The sequence below is a fragment of the Scyliorhinus torazame genome, chromosome 12 (genome assembly GCF_047496885.1).
Source record: "Scyliorhinus torazame isolate Kashiwa2021f chromosome 12, sScyTor2.1, whole genome shotgun sequence".
NCBI lineage: Eukaryota > Metazoa > Chordata > Chondrichthyes > Carcharhiniformes > Scyliorhinidae > Scyliorhinus > Scyliorhinus torazame.
In genome coordinates, this window is record NC_092718.1 from 148,658,336 (window position 1) to 148,683,256 (window position 24,921).

At 45.2% G+C, this 24,921-nt stretch overlaps 1 protein-coding gene across 1 annotated transcript; it reads right to left on the reverse strand.

The window, feature by feature from the left end:
* Positions 1-2,159: 2,159 nt before the first annotated feature.
* On the reverse strand, positions 2,160-24,336 carry LOC140387108 (zinc finger ZZ-type and EF-hand domain-containing protein 1-like). The gene is made up of 2 exons (XM_072470118.1): positions 23,897-24,336; positions 2,160-2,399 (listed from the first exon to the last, which is right to left on the reverse strand). Exons 1-2 carry the CDS (start codon positions 24,311-24,313, stop codon positions 2,160-2,162), a joined length of 657 nt encoding a protein of 218 aa, XP_072326219.1. The 5' UTR covers positions 24,314-24,336.
* Positions 24,337-24,921: the final 585 nt, after the last annotated feature.

The window sequence follows — 24,921 nt, forward strand, 5'->3', positions numbered from 1 at the left end:
TCCTGTTTCTTGTGCACAGGCCACACCTGGGCAATTTTCCTGGGGTCCTGAATGCACACTGACCGAAGGTGCTCAGCAATTTTCTACATTGCCGGGTAGATGTCAGTGGTGTAGTTGTACTGGAATTGCATGGTTAGGAGTGCAGCAAGTTCTGGAGCACAAGACTTCGGTACTATTGCCCTTAGCCTTCGCAATATCCAGTGCCTTCAGCCGTTTCTTGCTATCACTTGGAGTGAATCGTATTGGCTGAAGATTGACATCCGTGATGTTGGGGGCCTCTGGAGAAGACCGGAATGTGGCGACTAGGGGCTTTTCACAGTAACTTCGTTGAAGCCTACTTGTGACAATAAGCGATTATTATTATTAATTACCACTACCCCACCATGTTACCCAATCGTAAAGGGTGACAATAATAAAGGCACATCCAAAATGGACTGGTCACTTAGTCCAGGTGCCTGATACTAGACCACCAAGATGGTTTACCATAAATAGCTGAAGCTTGGTGAATGCTCTTTTGGTCAGTTCAATAAAATTTAGATTCTCTAAAGGCCCAACTAAACGTAATGGCATAGTGGCAGCTAAACTGGCGTATGTGATCATGATAAAAGGTGTTCCATAATAGCATAACAAAGAAAGATCAGGTCTCAAGCACAAACAGGTCGATTTGAAAAAAATCACTGGAATTAATTACACATTGATCTCAGCCCCAACTGGAGTTCCAAGTCTGTACAAGGGTTGCTAAGCTTAGCCAAGACAATGGGCCTCAGCATCACTGCAATAGGGGAGAACCAGTACCAGCTAGGGTTCCAGCAACCTTTACTGGCAAGCATGTGCATGTAGAAGTGCCCATGTTTGACTACAATGCCTGGACATTGAACAGCGTGCCAACATTTATAGAGCAGTGCCTCAGAAATTAGGAAGGAAATATAAAAAATAAAGCTAGCACTGATATGAATATAAAACTGCAGCACACAGGAGAGTGACTAAAAAGATAGTCGGAATGGAAAAGGAGAAGTAGCCAGGAGAGTAAAGGATGACATTAGTGAGAAAGGATCTTGGTTCAAAAGATCAGGAAGTATAGGTAGAGGTTAGGAATTACAGGGTCAGAAAATGCAGGGCAGAGCAGTCCGCTGGCCTGCTAACAGTGGTTATACCAATGAACACGGCATTAAGCAAGAAATAAAAATACAAAAGACAATGTAATAACCGTCAGGACTTTAATCTTCATCTAGACTGAACAAATCAAATTAGCAAAGGCAGTCTAGAAGAGGAGTATGTAGAATGTTTTCATAACAACATGTTGTGGAACCAAGTAGGGATATGGATATTTTAAATCTAGAATTGTGTAATGAGGCACCTTTTACTAGTAAGCTCATAGTTAAAGATCCTCTGGCAAAAAAGTGATCATAACACGATTGAATTCAATATTAAGTTTGAAAGCGACATACTCCAGTCCCAAACAAGAATCTTAAACTTATAAAAAGATAATTTCATAATTATAAGGGGAGAGATTGCGAGGGTAAATTGACTAAAATGTATGGCAACAAGTTAATAATGGGAAACATTTCAAGAACAATTAAAAATATTCAACTAAAATACATTTTATTAAAAGAACAAAAACTCATCAGAAAGATTCACCCATGGCTGATGAGGGAAGTAAGGATAATATTAGAATAAAAGAAGAGGCGTATAATGCTGCAAAGAATAAATGAATCATAGAATTTACAGTACTGAAATGAAATGAAAATGAAAAGAAAATCGCTTATTGTCACAAATAGGCTTCAAATGAAGTTACTGTGAAAAGCCCCTAGTCGCCACATCCGGCGCCTGTTCAGGGAGGCTGGTACGGGAATTGAACCGTGCTGCTGGGCTGCCTTGGTCTGCTTTAAAAGCCAGCGATTTAGCCCAGTGTGCTAAAGCAGCCCATCGGGTCTGCACCGGCCCTTGGAAAGAGGACCCTACTTAAGCCCATAGTATGTATGATGGTTGGGTGTGTTTTAGAAACCAGCAATGGGTAGCCAATACTTGATTTAACAAAAGAGAATCACAGAATATGATAATAAACTGGCCAATTTTGTAAGGGTTTTGCAAGTATATAAAGAGGGGGTCAGAAGCTAAAGCAAACAATGGTCCCTTAGAGGCAAAGGTATAAGAAATATTCACAAAATATCAGAAATGTCAATTAAGTCTGTCTTCACAGAAGAAGTGGTATTCCAGCTTGCAATTACTGAAATTGAGTAATCAATATTCCTACCTGGAGTTAGGGAGCACCCCTGTAGTTGTCGAATTACATGACTCAACTCTCCCTGCAGATTGGCACCGCCAGAAGTTTTCAATGACTCCAACATGTTCTCCACGGCAACTGTGCCATCTCCCTCCGCATCAAACTGAGCGAATGCCTATAAGAAAGCAAATGAAAGTGTTACAGTAAGAACATTCATTGTCTTAAAGTGTCAACTGCTAATATGATTGGGTTATAAATTTTCTCCACTGTGTCCACTGTACATTCCAAGTTCACTTTTTTGCAGCCTAAAATCAACATTTCTTCACAGAATACCCATTACATTCACACTGGAATTAAATGTGCAGGCGCAGAAAAGCAGAAATCAATTAACAGGTGTCAGTCTTGGCTCAGTGGCATCATTCTCGGCCGGATCAAAAGTCCAACTCCAGAATCTAAACTGATATTCCAGTGCAGTACAGAGGCGTGCAACACTGCCAAAAGCACATCTTTCAGAAACGCAAATCGAGAATCTGCTATCTCAGCTATGTGTAAAATATATCACAGCACTATTTGAGGAGCAGGCAATTATCATGTCCAGAACAGCACTTTCTCCTCTACTAATTTCAAAAAATGATCTGATTATTTATTTCATTGCTGTTTGCAGGACCTTGCTGCGCATTAATTGGCTGACAAGTTTTCTACATTGTTACAGGGACTACACTTCAGAGGCACTTTATTGGCTGCACATCACTTCAGTCCTCCTCAAAATTGCTATCTAAATGCAAATTCCTTGTTTTGCAAAAAAATCCAACTTAAAAACTAATTTAAAAACTTGTCCTCCTTCAAGATCTCACAGGCTTTACATAGATACATTCTTAAAGCAACAGATGAAGGTGGCATGGTTGCACAGTGGTTAGCACTGTCGCTTCACAACACCAAGGTCCCAGGTTCGATTCCCGCTTGGGTCACTGTCTGTGTGGAATCTGCATTCTCCCCATGTCTGCGTGGGTTTCCTCCGGGGGGTCCGGTTTCCTCCCACAAATCCCGAAAGACGTGCTGTTAGGTGAATTGAACATTCTGAATTCTCAGTGTACCCGAACAGGCACCGGAATGTGGCGACGAGGGGATTTCCACAGTAACTTCATTGCAATGTGAGATACCCTGAATTACGACTCGAGAGAGAAGATTGATAATTCAGAGGCTTTAGTTAGCAGAGAACCAGACAGCTGCCGAGACGCGAGCTCACTGCACGCTGCCCACTGAACATTATCTTATATACAGTTCCCTGGGGGGGGGCGGAGGCGGAGTCCCCCAGGGTTCCAAACCCGGTCTTAAAGGGATCATCATATTAAAGGTACAGTTATACAGTTATCATTCATCACACAATGGTAATGTAAGCCTACTTGTGACACTAATAAAGATTAGATTATTCAAGAGGGATGGATAATCATCACTAAATAAATAATCGCAGTTTCATTTACTTTCTGGATTGTTCGAGAGGAACAGGTGCCTTTGCACTTATGATTCCTAAAGCTCTCCACCACTGGAGTTTCTGTCGAGTCATGCCCAGGCCCATTGTAAATAACTGCTCAAGACTGATTACAATGATTAGCCAACAATTTCATTATTGCTGCATCATGTGACTCCCAGGAATGCAGGCAGCAAACCAGGTGGACCGTGGTCTTTTTTCATCCAGCAATTCCTATGTTCTTAGATTTCCTCCTCCGTCAAGCAGCTTTTTAAAAATAAAGTGGGATAGAGTGAGATTTGACACCTGAAACTAAATAACTTGCGGGCAGTGAAAATGAACCACCTTGAGCTCGGATCTACAAAACGTGTGATGGAGTTTACTGGAAAAAGACAGAGCACACAAACTTTCAGAAATAATCGCTCATCTTAAAATGGTGTAGCTCCCAGGTTTCTAACAAGTCACGCCGTTAGTCATAGCTAATCGTATATTAACTCTAACACATCAATAGTGAACAATCAAAAGCAGACAGAGTGCATGCAGTCATTCACCCTGACAGCGCTCCACAGCTTACACTGGGTGGTACTTCATCAAAAGCAGGCATGCTTTACAATTACACACACCAGTTTAATAGTGTGGTGTTACTGTTTTATACTCAATGCTATGCCAACCCCCAGCCAATTATGAATTTAATCCAGGCGATGTTTAGAAGGCTGGCAAAAAAATAAAATGCAAAGACACTCAAATTCTGGATAGGAAACATATAATCGTACAAAAATTAAAAATTAGTCATTAATAAAGTCAATAGGGAATTCAAGAGAAGCTGTGGAACTCGCTAACACAAGTAGCAGCTAAGGAGAATAAGACAAAAGCATTTAAGGGGAAGGTAGGCGTACGCATGGAGAGAGATGGAGCAGGAACATGGACCATTTCAGCCAATTGGTCTGTTTTTGTGCTGTACATAGAACGTAGAGTGTAGAAGGAGGCCATTCGGCCCATCGAGTCTGCACCGACCCATTTAAGCCCTCACTTCCACCCTATCCCCATAACCCAATAGCCCCTCCTACCCTTTTTGGTCACTAAGGGCAATTTATCATGGCCAATCCATCTAACCTGCACACCTTTGGACTGTGGGAGGAAACCGGAGCACCCGGAGGAAACCCATGCAGACACGGGGAGAACGTGCAGACTCCGCACAGACAGTGACCCAGCGGGGAATTGAACCTGGGACCCTGGCGCTGTGAAGCCACAGAGCTATCCACTGTGCTACCATGCTGCCCATGTTAGAATTACATGTAATTCTGTTTAAGTGAACTTATATCAGACCACTCATTTGCTTTGATCTAAATTCACAGATTGATATCCTCAATGTGAGAGAGAGGGAGGTCATCATTTCAATGATCCTGCACTGGCTCCGGCCAGGAACTCACTCAATGAGTTTTGTTACTCAATAACTAATATTTGCTTGGCATCCCTCAATCAGAGATGATGGAATGTAGCCTCAGGATTTGATGGGGTCAGATGGAATCATCTACTGCACTTCCTTTGATGGCTGAATATGCTGATTCTGGAAAGGCAAAGACTATCACAAGTGCCACACATGAAGTTGTCTCTTGCCAGTGCAGCCGGTTGATTTCTGCTGACTCTTTGCTTTCAGGATTGGCATCTGCTTTGGAAATTCTACCCAACAGGCCTCTTGTTTGGTCCTAACACGGAGTACTTCCCAAACTGCGGGTTTCAGAGGAGCATTTTTGTTGCTGGTGGAGCCAAGTCCTCTTTTGATGTGGTCATGCACAGCGTGAAAGTTACCACTGTCACTAGCAGATTGTATTTCTTCACCTAGATTGATCCAATACATTTTAGAGCAGAGCCTTGCTGTTTTCTTCACGACTGCCTTGGCTAGCTTGAGACTATAACATGCTTCAGGGCTGGGAGGCACGTTGAAAATCAGCTGAGCTGCATAGAATCATATAATTTACAGTGCAAAAGGAGGCCATTTGGCCCATCAAGTCTGCACTGGCCCATGGACCCTACCTGAGCCCATACCTCCATCCTGTCCCCGTAACCCCGCCTGGTCTTTTGGACACTAAGGGGCAATTTAGAATGGCCAATCCACCTAACCTGCACATCTTTGGACTGTGGGAGGAAACCGAAGCGCCCGGAGGAAGCTCACAGAGACACGGGGAGAAAGTATGAACTCCACACAGACAGTTACCCGAGACCGGAATTGAACCGGGACCCTGGAGCTACGAGGCAGAAGTGGTAACCACTGTGTCACTTTGCCGCCCCTGCACTCTTTAATTCAGTGACAGGAGTCAATTCTGCAAGGTGAGTCTTGAATCAATCTTTGTTCCTGTTTCTTCCTTTGCCAAAACTGGTAACTGTAGCTTCATAGATGATTGACCACAGCAGCTTCCATGCTCTATCAGTGTTATCCAGTCAGGCCTCCGGAGGAAGGGACTGGCTGAGAGCTTCTGACATTTTTCCAAGGGTAGAGGGGTCAATTACTAAGGGGCATAGGTTTAAGGTGCGAGGGGCAAGGTTTAGAGGAGATGTATGAGGTAAGATTTTTTACACAGAGGGTAGTGGGTGCCTGGAACTCGCTGCCGGAGGAGGTGGTGGAAGCAGGGACGATAGTGACATTTAAGGGGCATCTTGACAAATACATGAATAGGATGGGAAGAGGGATACGAACCCCAAAAGTGTAGAAGATTTTAGTTTGGGCGGGCAGCATGGTCGGCGCAGGCTTGGAGGGCCGAAGGGCCTGTTCCTGTGCTGTACCTTTCTTTGTTCTATTTGGCGACATCCCTCGTGCACTGATTTCATAAAATCCCTACAGTGCAGAAGGAGGCCATGTGGCCCATCGCGTCTGCACCAGCCCGTGAAAAGAGCACTCTGCTGAAGCCCACAACTCCATCCTATCCACTTAACCCAGTAAGCTAACCTTTTTGACAAAAACAGGCAATTTATCATCGCCAGTCCACCTAATCTGCACATATTTGGACTGTGGGAGGAAACCGGAGCACCCGGAGGAAACCCATAGGAGAAAGTGGCAACACGGTAGCACAAGTGGTTAGCACTGTGGCTTCACAGCGCCAGGGTCCCAGGTTCGATTCCCTGCTGCGTCACTGTCTGTGAGGAGTCTGCACGTTCTCCCCGTGTCTGCGTGGGTTTCCTCCGGGTGCTCCGGTTTCCTCCCACAGTCCAAAGACGTGCAGGTTAGGTGGATTGGCCATGCTAAATTGCCCTTAGTGTTTGGTGGGGTTACTGGGTTAAGGGAATAGGGTGGACGTGTGGGCTTGGGTAGGGTGCTCTATCCGAGAGCCGGTGTAGACTCGATGGGCCGAATGGCCTCCTTCTGCACTGTAAATTCTGTGTAAAAGTGCAAACTCCACACAGTCACCTGACGCTGGAATTGAACCGGAGACCCTGGAGCTGTGAGGCAGCAGTACTAACCACTGTGCCACCTTGCCGCCCACGTGATTGTTGATGCGCAGCATGTCATTGTGTTTGGACTAGTGTATTTTCCGTGGTTGCATCTTCACCCTGCTACTGATAGGTGAGTGATCAGTATCACAGTCTACACTCTGATATGGGGGTGTGATGGACGCTGGGCAGATCACACCTTCCGGTGTTTCTCAGGTCAAGTCCGTGCCACTGGTCAGATCTCAGGGTAGCGCTATGTCACCTAGTACCAACGTTTGCCCTGGAAGGAGGTGTTGGCCACACAAAGTCCACAAATGTCTAGCAGCCCCTGTCCATTTTGTTTCATCTTGCCAACACCATGATGACTGAAGCACATTATTATGAAACTCTGTCTGATCCAATTCATAACATATGCAAAGCATATACAGTACAAGCGTGACAGCTTCATTTTACCCAAGCATTAAATAATCCTTGTCAATTTAACCCTCGACTACAAACACTCTACAATTGAACTGCTTGGTTGTACAAGTGCAAGTCAGTGGTAAATCAACATAGTATATCTAAAGACATAACTACAGAAATGCACACTCAAGACACCTCGTCTACTTCCCACTCCATTTGTATCCAAGTGTTGAATGCTTCATATCAATTCGCACAGCTCCATCTCCAGACACGGCACTAAACATCTACTGCATTAACCGATTCAGTTTGGAAACTAAAAGGAGAATTCTGTGTCTCCTTCAGTCTGCAGCCACACTAGACTGGTCTCAATTCTCTCTTCTAACATAATGGACAAGTGTCTCATTAATGCTTCTGCAAGAGAGGAAGACTGAAGTTTTGACAGCGAAGCTGACTTTGTGATTCTTTGCCATATATGAATTTTAAAATCAATTACAAATGCTTAAATATTAAAAATTCAGACTACAGGAGATGATCATTTTTCAATGAATTTAATTTGCAGATTACCAGAAAGGCTGCAATAAGAAAGGAAATAGATATATCAGAGGTAAGTCTGAAGAGTATTGCTTAAAGATGCTTTATACTTCTCACATTTCAGAGGCTTTTCAAGCACTGTGGAGGGGTTTGCTCACACTGGAGTATAATATGTTTGATATATTACTGAACCATCTGAATGCATGAGAACCTCAATTACTTCACCCGTTACAGGCATGCCAACCAATTTTAGATTTGGAATGTCCTGAATTTTATTCAAATGATTAACGCCCATCGACATCAGAAAGTTAAATCAGCTTGCGTTGATAAACTTTTAGAAATCAACAAACTATAATACAGGTGGATTTAAAGTTATTGGTAAAAAGATTAGAAAGTGAGAGGAGGGAAAATGTTTACACCCAGTGGGTTGTGGGGGTCTGGAATGCACTGCCTGAAAGGGTAGTCGCGGTCAAAATCCTCAGCTAATTTAAAGGTGTTTGGATGCGCACCTCAAGTGGCGTAACTTTCAAGGTTACAGACCAAATGCAGGAAAGTGGGAATAGACTGGGGAGCTCGCCTTTCAGCCAGCAGTCACGATGGGCCAAGTGGTCTCTTGCTGATTTGATTTATTGTCACGTGCACTGTGGTACAATGAAAAGTATTATTCTGCCTACAGTCCAGACAGAGGTTTTTGTGCCATAAACTTATGATGATTCTATGCTATATCTCTTCAATCAAGAAATTCAATTTGTGAACATTCAAGTTTCATTCTTCTAGATTTAATATCCAGGAGGCAGATACATCGAACCATGACAATATCAGCAGGCGCAACCACCACACAATACTCATGGATACGCGTTCTCTTCCCACCATTATGCTTCCCACCATTATCTATGACACCCCCATTGATATGGAACAGATCTAGCAGCTCCAAACTAGACATCCATAAGGTGCCATGGGCCATCAGTTATATTCAACCACAATCGCTAACCTCACATCCCTCACTCTACCATTACCATTAAATCAAGGAGGTTCAATGAGGAGTGTCGGAGAGCATGCCAGGAGCAGCACCGAGCATACCTAAACATGAGGTGCTAACCTGATGAAGCTGCAACACAGTGCATGCATGCCAAATAGCAGAAGCAGTGTGACAGGGCTAGGCAATCCCACAAGAATGGATCAGATGAAAGTTCTGCAGTCTGCCGCATGTAGTCATGAATCATTGTGGACAATTAAACAATTAACCGGACGAGTTTCCACAAACATCCCCATCCTCAAAGTTGGAGGAGTCGAGCACGTCAGTGCAAAAAAGCAAAGCTGAAGCATTTGCAACTCTCTTGGCCATAAATGGCAAGTAGATGATCCATCTCCACGTCCTCTAGGGTCCCCTCACATCAAGCGATGCCAGCCTTCAGCCAATTCCATACGCACCATGTGATTTCAGTGGAAGGCATTAGACACATCAAAGGCTCTGGATCCTGACAACATGCCGGCAGTAGTGGTCTTGTGCTGTTTGAAATTAAATGTAACAGCCTTGTGTTTCATCAAATTTATCCATTTTCCCATGCACTCCAATCGTGAATTAATTTTTTATTCTCCAGATAAGTGGGTCTAGGTTGTACTGATATAATTGACGCCAAATTAAATGTTTTGCACATCAAGCTAGCCACCTTATGCGGTATTTTAGTGTATTATTTTTGTCCATCGACTCAAATACTTGCTTACTGGATCAATGACATTGACATAACTTCATCACTAAATCATATATTTGGTGCTTGCAATGGTGTACGGCCCAGATAACCTAAACTATTTCTCATTGTTACACTTCAGATAGGTCCTACAGTGGTTGTGCTTTGTACATCAGCTGTATTTTAATTCAGTCTTTGGATGTAAAATCACTGACAAGGCCAGCATTTAGTGCCCATCCCTAATTACCCTTGGGATGGGCCACCGCCATTTCACTTCCTCCATCACATAGCACAGTGGTAGCAGTATACAACATCTGCGAGATGCACTACATCAACTCAGCAAAGCTCCTTTGACGACACTTTCTAAACCCGTGACCACTGCCACCTAGAAGGACAAGGGCAGCAGACACATGGAAACACCACAGCATGGAGGTTCCTCTCTGAGCCACTCACCATTGCTGCCTTCTTGAACCGTAGCAGTCCATGTGCTGTAGTTCAGTTTGGGCTGAAGGGTCTGGTTTCATGCTGTAAACCTCTCTGACTCTAGGTTTACCTTGTCAGGAGACTGTTGTAAACCCTTTGGCTGTTCTGTGTTTCCTTTTTAATTCATGCCCGCTGACTGCCTTTAATCTACAGTCTTTTTGCTAGTTGCTACAACACAGATTTTGTTGCTTAATCAAAAGACATTAGACAAACTGAAACACCCCTGGTCAAATAGACTAGCCAGGACTTCCCCTTTGGGTTCTGTGGCAGAGCCCATGATGTCAGTTTGGTCGACTTGGCAAGCAGCCAATTGGTGAATTTGAAATTCTGAGCCATATCCTGTTGGTGCTTGCGATTGGTGGAGCCATTCAGAATCTTCCGGAAGAAAGATGGGTCAGTGAAGAGCTCCAATCTTTGTCCTGAGTTCTGTGAAAAGAGATTCCGCCAGGAAGCAGATGGAAAGCACTCTCTCTGTCCGGCGATTTAAACAACTCCTAGTCTTATTTAAAAGACAGACAGCAGTCAGAACTGTGAAGAGAACTACTGGAGTGAAAGATTGCAAGCAGTTTCTCACCAGGTCTGTAATACTTTAATCCAGTCTGAATGGCTAGAAAAAACCCAAACAGAGAACATTCTTCATAATCAGATATCAGCTGAACAGAACATTCTGTAAAATTCTCAGGTATAAAGCTCCAGTAATATCTCAGGGAGGAGGAGGCTTCATCTGGTGGTTGGAGGTCAGAATTGCACCGACCTTAATAAATCCATTCCCCAGAGGGTTGCATTCGGAGAAAACCAGCACCTGCAGAGGCCACAACCACGGCAGCAAAGATTCATCTCAAACATTTTCCTTCAATTCCCGTTGTTTTAATTCTTCTCCTCCCCTTACCGTGTGTCTGTCTTGTGTGTATCTGGGTGGAAGGTGGGACAGGGTTTTGGGAGTAGGTAGACTAGTAGACCATAGTTCCAATTATTTCCTTTATATGTTCATCTTTCAGTCTTGTTATAAATAAACACTTTGTTAATGTTGTACTTATAAATTTGCTGTCATTAACTAATTGGAGCAGTCACGGGTTAAAGATCTCAGGAAAACATGAATTATTGGGACTCCGGGGTCCACGGGGCTGCAACTGACCGCGCATTCACGGTCATAACAACCAACAGTGCTGTTAGGGAGAGAGTTCCAATATTTTGACCCAATGGCATTGAAGAAACGGCCGAAATATTTCCATGTCAGGATGGTGAGTGGCTCAGAGAGGAACCTCCATGCTGGTGTTTCCATGTGTCTGCTGCCCTTGTCCTTCTAGGTAGCAGTGGTCACGGGTTTAGAAAGTGTCGTCGAAGAAGCTTTGCTGAGTTGCTCTAGTGCATCTCGCAGATGTTGTATACTGCTGCCACTGTGCCATTTGATGGAGGAAGTGAAACGGTGGTGGCCCATCAGTTGATTTGCTTTGACTCGGATAGTGACGAGCTTCCTGTGTTGTTGTTGCAGCTGCACTCATCCAGGCAAATGGAGAATAATCCACCTCCCCCTCATTCATCTTGTAAATGGTGGAAGGTTTTGGGGGAGTTGAGAGATGAGTTACTCACTGTAGAATTTTAAACCTCTGACCTGTTCTTGTAGCCACAAGAATTTGTATAGCTGGTCCAGTTCAGTTTCTGGTTAGTGGTGCCTTTAAGGCGAGATGCTTGGAATTTTCTCTTATTGGAGATGGTCACTGCCTGGCATTTGTGCGGCAAGAATATTACTTGCCACTTTAATCATCCAGAATCTGAACTTTGTCCGGGTATTGCTGCATACGGATATGGCTGCTGCATTCTGACTTTATTTTGCAGGGAAGGTCTTTGATCAGCAGTTCAAGGTGATTAGACCTAGAACGCCATTCTGACAAGCTCCTCAGAGGTATCACACTCCTGCAGAATGTGAAGTTGTTTCGCCTCCAGAAGTCACAACCATCTTCCTTTGTGTTTGGTATGACTTCAACAGGCAGAGTTTCCTCTCTTGTAATGTCCCCTGCCACTTCTCAGGCCAAGGCTCGATTTGTGCAGGTCTTGCTACATGGAGCCATTGACTGCTTCATTGCCAGAGGAATTACGAATGGCAAACAACCCCATGGTAGATCTACGAGAATGCTTCTGATGAAGCAGCTGAAGATATGGTCCATCACATGTATATCCACTACTGTGAATAACAAACCAGTTTGCCTACTGTGCCATTAAGAAAGACTGAGGGCAGCACGGTGGCACAGTGGTTAGCATTGCAGCCTCATGGCGCCGAGGTCCCAGGTTCGATCCCGGATCTGGGTCGGGGTTTGCACATTCTCCCCGAGTTTGCGTGGGTTTAGCCCCCACAACCCAAAGGTGTGCAGGGTAAGTGGATTGGCCACGCTAAATTGTCCCATAATTGAAAAAAATGAATTGGGTACTCTAAATTAAAAAAAAAAGACTTGCATTTGTATAATGCCTTTCAAAATCTCACAATGTCCCAAAGCTTGGTACAGCCAGTACTTTTGGGGCCTTAGTCAATGTTTAGGAAGCGCAGTAGCCAATTGGTTTCCATGAACAGCAATATGACAATGACCTGGTAACCTGTTTTAGTGATGCTGGCTGAGGGGTGAAAGTTGGTCAAGGTAATTCTTTACTCTTCTTCAAAACAGTGTCAAGGGATTACCTGCACCCAAGTGAGAGCAGATGAGGCCTTGGGTTAATCTTCTCATCCAAAAGATGGCACCTCTGACAGTGCAGCACTGCCTCCTTACTGCAGGACATTGTCAGTCTACACTTTAATGCTTAAGTCATCTGGAGTGGAGATCTACTGACCTGGAAGCAAGAGTACTACCCACTGACCTATTGCACACAATCAATGGTGAGCATTGTTGAAATATTTACACAGATAAACAAATAGAGCTGAAGAATCTACATTATGGCCACAATTGTTTTACCCCATCCAAAGGACAGAATAAGTGCTCTATGGGACAAAAGAAATAGTTGGCATTACACACGGGAAGGCAAAATTAATGTGGCTGCCTCCATTCTTCACCCGTTTGCACAATGTATTCCTTCTAAGCTTCATTTCCTCCCTATGTTCCACGAAAAGATCCAACCCAATCGTATAGCTGACATGATAAAGGGCCATCCAGCGAGAGGAAATGTTTTGCAAAGAATATTGCTTTACCCGGACAGAGCATGTTAAAAATCGAGCTTTCTGGGCCCCCACATATCGGAGTGTACAAGCATCCTCCCACGTGTCTCCTTCAGTGCTCAGCTCCAAGTGAACTCCCATTGTATTTTTTCCTTCATATCAAACCCCACCAGATGCAGTCAAATCTCTTCCTTGACCGATAAACCATGATTCAAGGTGTCAAATGGTTATAAATAAAATGTGCAGAACATGATGGATCGACACATACACATGCCTGAAGCCCTATTTACCTAATGCTGGTGTAGAGGTACCTGACCTTTTGCCTTTTTAGATGTCAGCCTTGGTCGAGTGGTTATCACTTTCTCCTCAGTCAGTAGGGTGTGGATTCCAGAGATTTAGCATATAGTCTAGGCTGAGAGTCTGGTGCAGTACTGAGGGGGTGCTATAGTCATGGACCCATAATCAAAGAAAACAAAGAAAAGTACCGCACAGGAACAGGCCCTTCTGCCCTCCAAGCCTGTGCCGATCATGATGCCCTAACTAAAAAAAAATACCTTCTGCCCTTACTCAGGATGTGCCTTTAAGCAGAAGACTCAAAGTCTGCGTTCCCAGGTTTTGTATTTTGGAAAGGATAAGCCACACTCTTCAGCACAGAGTGGGTCTTGGCTACTAGGTTTGGAGGGAGTCGGTTCAATTGGTTAACTGGGAACTGGTGGGTTGGCCAGGGACAGTGTTCTGCCTGACAACAGTCAGCGATTGGGTCCTACGAGATGCTTTCTGAGAGAACTGGCAAAAGTGTTTAGACCATTCTTTCTCCTCTCCTGCTTGCAGAAGTGAAAGACCTGCTCTATTGTTCTGAAAGCAGCGAGTGCCTGACACATCCTTTGCTGTAAACCTGAAATGATGCTGATTCTGGAGAGAAAGTAGACAACCTTGCCAGAGAAAACCATCTCAAGCCCAGAAGGAAGAAGTACCAAAACAAAAACCTCAACTTCAGAAAGACATCAACTGGAAGTCATCCCAGTGCATCAGAGATCCTTATCTTTTTATTTTTATGAATATTTTCTTTCCCTTCCCACCACCTTATCCCCTCTGTGTTCTTTTGTCTGTGTGTGTCTGTCTATCTATAAATATGAATATCTATAAATATGAATATATTCCCGTAACAGCCTCCCCGAACAGGTGCCGGAATGTGGCGACTAGGGGCTTTTCACAGTAACTTCATTTGAAGCCTATTTGTGACACTAAGCGATTTTCATTTTTCAGTTTCAATATGTACACACAGAGAAGAGTGGGGCAGGTTAGAAACGTGTGGTACATAGTCAGTTCCATTTTCTGTCTGTTTTACTATAATGCTGTACATAATAAAAGGTTACTTGTGTTGCAAAACTACAAATCTGGTGACTGTGGTTTATTGGGCTCAACCAAGGACCTGGGGTATTTTAAATAAAATCTAATTTCACATGTGTTGTGACTCCAAGTTAACTGAGGCTGGAATTGACCGCGTACTAGCCCAGGGTGTCGTGACAACATGCTCCGACAAATTATTGAAATGCGTTTACCTGGCACCATAATCAAATCTGTACATATGAAAATTAACTTGGGCCATTTTTGGATATGAAACTGAACATAGAATGGGGAATAGATGACTCAGTCTTGAGCATGCTCTGCTATTCAGATGGTTCTATATCCGAGCTCCCTTTGTTCACTTTTACTCTTTGATACCTTTTAGGCAACAGGGACAAGCAAAAAAGAGTTGTATGTTAAATTGTTTGATGGGGTGATTTTATTTTAAGACATGAGGTGTGGACGTCACTGGCAAGGACAGCGTTTGTTGCCCCGCCCTTATTGCCCTTAGGCTGTTAGGGAGGAAGTTTCAGGATTTTTATTCTGTACCAATGAAAAAACAGCGATTTGGCTCCAAGTCAACATGCAGGTCATTGATAAGGAATCATGGAAGAGTGCCAAAGCTCCTCTATGCATAAACGTGTTGAGGCACTGGGATGTTTTGTCACAGAGTGCGGCTGAGCAAAGGACCAGTGCACTTCTGAAAGAAAAAGTAAACAAAGGAAGCAGAGGAAGATACAGAGAAACAAGCAACCTCTGGTGCATTTACCTGAAAATTGACACCGAAACAAAGTTATGATGGCTTTACTATTCAATGACACGAGAGAGTGGAAGGCAAAGAGTGAGAGAAAAGGGGCGGGATTCTCGGTTGGCCAACGGCAAAATCGGGGCGTGAGATTGGGCGGAGAATAGCTCCCGACACTGAAATCATAGCATGCGCCGGTTTGACGGCGAATCACAATGCTCCGCCTCCTCAAACGGCGTCAATGTGACGCGCGTAGTGGAAACACCGTTCGCATATCATTAGTGGGCCCGCCCTCTATTCTCCACCTCCGATGGGCCGAGTTCCCGACAGAGGGGTACACGTGTGCTCTCACAAATCGTGAACCTGGCGTGATGACTGCTGAGAGAGAGGGCGTGCGGAAGTGTCCAGCACCGCCATACTTCGCCAACAGCCGTGCCGCTGGGCGGGTCACGGTGGTCGGGTACGCAACACCATTACCGCAGCCAGCATGGCAGCCTTGCAGCTGCGCATGCCGCTGACAGCCTGCTGTAAACCTGGTGCCCTGGGTCATATAGGTGACCCCCCCCATTAGCTGTATGGGCGCTCCAGCACAACCGATCCCATGTTTTCGGCCTGATCAGGGAAAAATGCCATCCATTGCCAGCTTAACAATGAGTCAGAGTACAGGAGAGAGATTAGAGAACATTTTTTAAAATAAATTTAGAGTACCCAATTCATTTTTCCAACTAAGGGGCAATTTAGTGTGGCCAATCCATCTAACCTACACATCTTTGGGTTGTGGGGGCGAAACCCACACAACACAGGGAGAATGTGCAAACTCCACACAGACAGTGACCCAGAGCCGGGATCGAACCTGGGACCTCGGCGCCGTGCTGCCCGAGATAGAGAACTTAGTGGTGTGCTGTAACAACAACAATCTCTCCCTCAATGACAGCAAAACTAAGGAGCTGGTCATTGACTTCAGGAAGCGAAGTATCATGCACACCCCTGTTTGCATCAATGGGGCCGAGATGGAGATGATTGACAGCTTCAAATTCTTAGGTAAGCACATCAACAATCTGTCCTAGTCCACCCAAATAGTCGCTACGACCAATAAAGCACAACAGCACTTATACTTCCTCAGAAAACTAAGGAAATTTGGCATGTCCACATTGACTGTTACGGATTTTTACAGATGCACCAGAGAAAGCATCCTATCTGCCTGCATCACAGCCTGGTATGACAACTGCTCGGCCCAAGACTAAGAAACCACAGAGAGCCGTGAACATAGCGTAGTCCATCATGCGAACCCACCTCCCATCCATTGACACCTCCCGCTGCCTTGGGAAAGCGAACAGCATAATCAAAGACCCCTCCCACCCGAGATATAAAAGTCAGAGAACACGCACTAACAGATTCAAAAACAGCTTCTTCCTTACTGTTACCAGACTCCTGAATGACCATCTTATGAACATAACTGATCTCTTCACACATCTTCTCTATTGAGTAATACTACACTCCCTATGCTTCACCTGATGCCTGAGTCTATGTATTACATTGTGTATTTTGTATGTCCTGTGTTTTTTCATGGATGGAACGATCTATCTGGAGTGTACGCAGAGCAATATTTTTCACTGCACCTTGGTGCATGTGACAATAAATTAAATCCATTATTTTAAAAAATATATGGAGAGGCCTTTAATATATTTTTTTCCTTTTTTTTTAAAAAAAAGTACCCAATTCTTTATTTCCAATTTAGGGGCAATTTAGCATGGCCAATCCACCTGCCCTGCAGATCTTTGGGTTGTGGGGGTGACACCCACGCAGACACGGGCAGAATGTGCAAACTCCACATGGTCAGTGACCCAGGGGGCCTGAATCGAACCCGGATCCTCGGTGCCGTGAGGCAGCAGTGCTAACCACTGCACCACCGTGCCATCCTGGAAAGGCCTTTAATAAAAAGACAAAGGGGCTTTTCACAGTAACTTCACTGAAGCCTATGTGACAATAAGCGATTATTATTATTATAGAAATTGCTGTACAAACACCAATAGCACAGAAGAAAGGAAGATGAACTTTCTAGAGACTGGTAGAATTAGGCTCTAATTCTGGGCAGCTCGGTGGCGCAGTGGTTAGCATTGCTGCCTCACGGCGCCGAGGTCCCAGGTTCGGTCCCGACTCTGGGTCACTGTCCGTGTGGAGTTTGCAGATCCTCCCCGTGTCTGCGTGGGTTTCGCTCCCATAACCCAAGATGTGCAGGGTAGGTGGATTGGTCACGCCAAATTGCCCCTTAATTGGAAAAAATGAATTGGGTACTCTAAATTTTAAATAAAATAAAACAGAAAAGAAAGAATTAGGTTCCAATTCAATCGCTTGACAAAGTCAAATATTCAAAAAGGAATTGGATAAGAATAAATTGCAGGGATGTGGGGAAATATCTGTAAAGCGGGATTAACCAGATTGCTCTTCAAAAGATCTGGCACAGATCCAATGGGCCAAGTGGCCTCCCTTCTATGCCATGTTATTCTACGATTCAATAACAATCAAAGCACTGAAATGTTCATGAATGACACTTTTTAGCAAGGAAATTAAATACATATTTACATTTTTGTACACGTACGTTTTTTAAATTAGCCTGACTTTCTTGGTCCCTCTCCTTTCCTCAAAAGCATCACCAACCAGTACAATAATGACTTACTACATCTCATCCCCAACAGTGGACATAACCGCTCATGCCCATCGCCTTTACTGAAGACCATGGCTGTGCCTGGCAACTCAATAACACAAGTTGTAGCTTACCACTCTGGAGCAGCAAGCAAGATCAGATCGTACATCAGCAGTGTAGTAAGTGATATTTTATTAAAATAGTGCAAGGAAATGAAATGCTGTCAGGATGGGACTATCTAACTGGCACAGGGAACAAAGACTGAGGTTGAGAGTTCAGGGAGCTTTGCGAGATGAAAATGGCGGACAGATTACAGTGCAAGGGATATGCAGATCAGAATATATCACTTAGCATTCATTGTCATTTGAATTCTTTCCTAAGTGATTTCAGTTCTTCGGTTGTTCCAAGCTTGAGTATTGCTAAAAAATAGATATGCTGTTGAAGCTTTCTGATTTGCACTCATCAGGACACATTTGCAAGAATCCCAAATCTAAAGGGAACAACAATTTGTACTACAGGAGAAGGCAGTGCTGATTGGTTATCAAGTCCTCATGCAGTAAGTACGACTTCCTGCGATTGGAGAAGATAAAGTATGCGTTAAGGGTCTCTGCAGAGGGGTTTGAGAAAAGGTGGGGGATGTTTGTGACCATGGGCGCAATTCTCCCATCGGGAGACTAAGTCCCAACGCCGGAGTGAAAACCGGAGTGTTTTCCCCTTTTAAGGCCCCACCTCGATGCAGGAACCCACCTCCACCCCCCCCCACAGGCTGCCCCCCCCCAGCGTTCCCCCAGCGGCCAGCCGTGATTCTCGCCGCGCCGGCTGGCCGGGGGGGTGGGGGGGGGGGGGGAGAGAATCGCGTGCAGGAGCCGACGTGACGGGACTCGCACGGCGCCCCGGCGATTCTCCCACCCGGCGTGGGAGAATTCCGCCCCATGTTTGTGGAGCTGTTCATTGCGGGGGTGGGGGGCTGAAAAAGGGGAGGAAATCTGTACAGACTGTATAGTTGATTGCTGGGAAGTATGTTTCCCAGGGTGTTTATGGGTTGTAATCTGTTTTGATACAGTCTGCAATAAAATACATTTTTAAAGAAAGTTCTCATGCAGTATAAATTTGTTTGGAGTATTTTGCGCCTATCTTGAAGACTACAAGACTAAAACTTTGACAGTACCTCTTTTTTCAGCATACCCAAGTTCTGTACTACCCAGTGATTATTTGTTTCACACTCCTTACATAAATAAAAATTTGATTTATTACATAGACTATGTTAGGATATAAACTTCTGTCAATTTTGAAATGTGGTGGCTCTTCACTCCCTTCTGATATAGGCTGGCAAGTTATTCAGTATCAAATAGTTACCAGTATTCAAAGAGAAGACGTACTACCCCTGCAGTCTGAGGGAAATTAGGGGCGGACAGTTGGGATCAGCATTTCCAGCGATGCCCACGTCTCAACGACACTTCTAAAAAAAATTCCCACCCTGGAAATGCTACGAGATTGAGACTTTTTTTATAAATATCGCAAGCATAAAACAATTATTCTCATGTCCACAGCATAACAAAGCAGTTTTATTGATCTGAATGCAGCATATTTCTTTTACAAGAGGAACTGACGGTCGCTTTGTAAACAACTTAAATCATCATTACACTTGTGAAAGTACCAATGAAGAGAAAAGAATGGCCCTGCTACTGGCTCCAATCAGCTTTGAGGCTATTCAAAACACCAGTTAGAAAGGCGCTTTGATGGGACAATCATGTACCATCTTCCGATGCCTTTCATTCAAGAATATGTCTTTGGGCAGTGAATCAATTAGCTGGTCTAACTCAAAATAATTTCACCTAAACCACTGGCCACGGTAACACCAGATTAACAACCGAAATCTAATCCCTGGAAGTGTAATCGATCTACTGCACAAGTGGAAGCCTATCAACAGGACTTGTTGCCATGCAAGAACTACTTGAGGGAGGAACTAGTTTGTTCCTGGAGAAATTTCTCTTCAATCAAGATTTGATCATTACCGGAGTTAACAATAATCACAATTGCTCTGACATCAGGCAGCAAAATAACTGAAATTAAATAAGGGGCCTAATTAACCTTTAGCTTTTTTCCTTAAATCGTCCTACAAAGGACTGGTCAAGTCCCCAGCGAGCCCAGCTAGAATTTCTGTCCACCCCTCTACAATTTATTAAAAGGTGCACACACAGCATTTAGCTAAACCTTTGTTTCACCCTATACATTCAAATCATATTCAAAAGAAAGCTTCTCCCATTGAGTTGACAAGTCTTAAATTGCAGAAATCTAGTTACAAGGATCAAGCACTCAACAGACAGTTGTTAGCCCGAAAGAACACAGAAAGGATGTCAAAAGGCTGGTGCAAATACTTAGAACTGCTTGCGTACAAAATATCAGTCAGTTTTTAATATCACAACAACAGTACTCAATACCGAACCACACATCAGTTTGAAGTACATGAACACAATTCTCCATTTGCATGCTTAAATCCAAAACTGTATTGGAGTCTCAAAGGCCACCCAGGTTCAAAATTCTAGCACCATCTGTAACTAAAACTGCCAAGTGTCATAACAGATAAATGTGTAAGAGTGAGAAACAAAACTGCAACAGGTTTTGCCAATCAATGGGATCAGATTTGGGATTTTTAAAAATACATACACCAACAAACGAACTAGGAGCAGGACACACCAGCCTGCTCCCCCATTCAGGAAATCTCAATTACACTTTCCTGTCTCTCACTCGCCTCTCCCCACCCCCCCCATTACCCTGGACCGCCTTGTCAACCAAGAATCTACCTCATTCAACCATGAACACATTCAATGACCTCTGCTCTCGAAGGAATCAAAATCCACAGGCTAACTACCCTCAGAGCAAACGATTCTCATAGAATTTCATAGAATTTACAGTGCAGAAGGAGGCCATTCGGCCCATCGAGTCTGCACCGGCTCTTGGAAAGAGCACCCTACCCAAGGTCAACACCGCCACCCTATCCCCATAACCCAGTAACCCCACCCAACACTAAGGGCAATTTTGGACACTAAGGGCAATTTATCATGGCCAATCCACCTAACCTGCACATCTTTGGACTGTGGGAGGAAACCGGAGCACCCGGAGGAAACCCACGCATACACGGGGAGGATGTGCAGACTCCGCACAGACAGTGACCCAAGCCAGAATCGAACCTGGGACCCTGGAGCTGTGAAGCAATTGTGCTATCCACAAGGCTACCGTGTTGCCCACTGGTCTCTGTTCTCAATGGGAAACCCCTTATTTGTAAATGGTGTCCCCCTAGTACTCGTCTGTCCCATAAGTGGAAACATCCTCACAGCATCCACCCTGTCAAGTCCCCTCCGGATCAACTATGTTTCAATAAGGTCAACTCGCTATCTTCTAAACTCCAATGGCTACAGGTCCAACATTTCCTGGTAAGACAACCCACCCATCCCAGGTATCTGTCAAGTAACCCTTCTCTGAAATGCTTCTAATGCAATCATATCCTTTTTTAATTAAGGAGACCAAAACTGTGCACAGTGCTCCAAATGTCACTAAGGCTGTGTACAGCTGAAGGAACTCTTTCCTGCTTTCGTATTTGATTCCCCTTGATCATCTGGACACAGTAGTGTTGCTGATGAAATGCGCACACTCAATGTCAATGACTTGTATTTTGACAGATGCGATATGCCCCATCACACCTTTCCTGTCTCGTGTACTGGCTCCTCAAGCAGCATGTCCTCTTTAACAGAACGTGAGCAGCCTGGTTATTGAGGAACTCAAAGTCATTTTAAAATGACGACTTGCCAATTCATGTTTTGTTCAACATTGTACCAATCTGAAATCATAGTGATTATCACATCACACAAAAACAAAATACTGCAGATGCTGGAAATCTGAAACAAGAACTGAAAATGCTGGAAATGCTCAGCGGGTCTGGCAGCATCTGTGGAGAGAGAAACAGAGGCAATCTTTTAGGTCACTGCCCATCACATGTTCATTAATGAACAAAATCTGGGGGCCCAGACACATGACGAGACATTGAGACAGGCCTCAAAACGCAAACGGATTCTGCTACTACCAGCTGGGGTAATAACATTTCCAATCCCATGTCAGGAGAGGAAATTCTAATCCATCGCCTTTAAACCCTGCTCATTCTCCAAGAATTAGAGTTTGGGGGCGGCAAGTGGCGCAGGTGGTTAGCACTGGGACTGCAGCGCTGAGGACCCGGGTTCGAATCCCGGCCCTAGGTCACTGTCCGTGTGGAGTTTGCACATTTTCCCCATGTCTGCTTGGGTTTCACCCCCACATACCAAAGGTGTGCAGGTTAGGTGGATAGGCCATGCTAAATTGTCCCTTAATTGGGAAAAAAAATAATTGCGTATTCTAAATTTATTTTTTAAAAAGGAATTTGAGTTTGGCCCTGTCCCGATGTACTAACAAAATGACTCGAAGCACATTAATGAAGTATAATAAAAACAGAAAATGGGAGTATCTACCGAGAGGGAAACAGAGTTAACTTTTCAGATCAACAATCTATCGGCACCAACTCTGAACATTTCCAGCATTACTGAATTTTATTCCCGATTTCCAGCATCCACAGCTGCATCCCTTTCAATGACAGAACAACAAGCAGGGATTCAACCCATCAGTACTAGATGGTTCCATGAATACCTCTGGTGGCACCCAGACTGTGCACGCAACATAACCATGATCAGAGGCGACATGTTAGCTAGCATTTAGGACGCTAAATAGTAGCATGTTTGTACAGGTCAATGAGGTGGCTGGATCAATTACTGTCCTGTACAGACCCTCCTAGTTATCTGAGAAAAAGCAGCAGTGACAGCGAAGTCCCAAAAAAACAGGCAATATCATGTGGGACCAACTACTTGAATAAAGTAGGACATTTGAATAGGTTTTGCATTAGCATCAGATTACATGCTATTGGCAATTATATAAATTATTCATCTATATATTCAACTCCTGATTAATACAGGTCCATTTCTGTTTTCAATAAAACCTTTGAATTATCCAATACATTGTATGAAGAAATATGCATTCAAAGACTGCACGTTAAAACTGGGCAGTGATTTTGAACCCTGCTCTACATACACAAGGGCTGTACAAAGCCACTAATATTGGTGTGGACTAGAAATGGTCTATGGACGTTTCTATCCCCAGTTCAATGGATGTGTTCATGTGGGGTATCTGGGATGTGGATCTGTCACTCTGGGTGTTAGTGTGGAGTGTCTGGGATGTAGGTCTGTCACTCTGGTTGTTAATGTGGAGTGTGTGGGATGCGGTTCTGTCTCTCTGGGCTTTAATGTGGAGTGTCTAGGATGTGGATCTGTCACTCTGGGTGTTAGTGTGGGGTATCTGGGATGTGGATCTGTCACTCTGGGTGTTAGTGTGGAGTGTCTGGGATGTGGATCTGTCACTCTGGGTGTCAATGTGGAGTGTCAAGGATGTGGTTCTGTCACTCTGGTGTTAACCTGGAATGTCTGGGATGTGGATCTGTCACTCTGGGTGTTAGTGTGGGGTGTCTGGGATGTGGATCGGTCACTCTGGGTGTTAATGTGGAGTGTCTGGGCTCTGGATCGGTCACTCTGGGTGTTAATGTGGAGTGTCTGGGATCTGGATCGGTCACTCTGGGTGTGTGGTGTGTCTGGGATGTGGATCTGTCACTCTGGGTGTTAGTGTGGAGTGTCTGGGACGTGGATCTGTCACTCTGGGTGTGTGGTGTGTCTGGGATAGTATCCTGCCCTCGGTGCTGGCTATCCCCCTCCCCAACCTCACCTCCTCACACTCCTCCTTGATGGCGAACCTGGTGGAGAGTAGATCGCAGAACTGGGCCATCCGGATGGTCTCCTCGCCGCGGGCCAGGCGCTCCTCCAGCCAGCGGATTAAGTGGCTGTGGTGCTGCTGGACCACATTCTCAGCCACTTCGTCCCGCACCTTGGCCGCCGCCTCCCGCAGCCGGTGATGCTGGAACAGGATGTCGGGGCTGGGCCCGCAGTTCAGGCTCAGGCCAGAGGTCGGGCCGGAGCCTCCTCCTGCCCCCTCGGCCTGCTCGGGCCCTCCGTCCGGCCCCAGCGCCGAGCCCGGGGCTGGGAAGCCGGCCTTGGCCGAACCTCGTTCCGCGTCCTGGCCCTCTTCGTCCTCCTCCTCGGCGCACTCAGGCTGCTCGGCCCCGCCGCTCTCCGTGTTCCCCATGCCGGCCCCTCGCCACCGCCTCTTTCCTCGAACTGCGGCACCCCCCCCCCCCGGATCCGCCGCCCCTCGGACACCGGTTCCCGACTCCTCCACTACCGGGTTCGACACACTGCCGGATTCCGCAGCGCCCGCCTCACGACACCGCTCGACACACTGCCGGATTCCGCAACGCCCGCCTCACGACACCACTCGACACACTGCCGGATTCCGCAGCGCCCGCCTCACGACACCGCTCGACACACTGCCGGATTCCGCAGCGCCCGCCTCACGACACCGTGCAAACTCCGGTTGCCTTTGCTTTGCGACATTCCTAAATTGGAGCCAGGAGGTGGGCCGACTCTTAAAGTGACCTCAGCAAATTATAATAATCTTTATTAGTGTCACAAGTAGGCTTACATTAACCCTGCAATGAAGTTACTGTGAAAAGCCCCTAGTCACCACACTCTGGCGCCTGTTCGGGTACACAGAGGGAGAATTCACATTGTCCAATTCACTTAACAAGCACATCTTTCGGGACTTGTGGGAGGAAACTGGAGCACCCGGAGGAAACCCAGGCAGACACGGGGAGAACATGCAGACTCCACACAGACAGTGACCCAAGCCAGGAA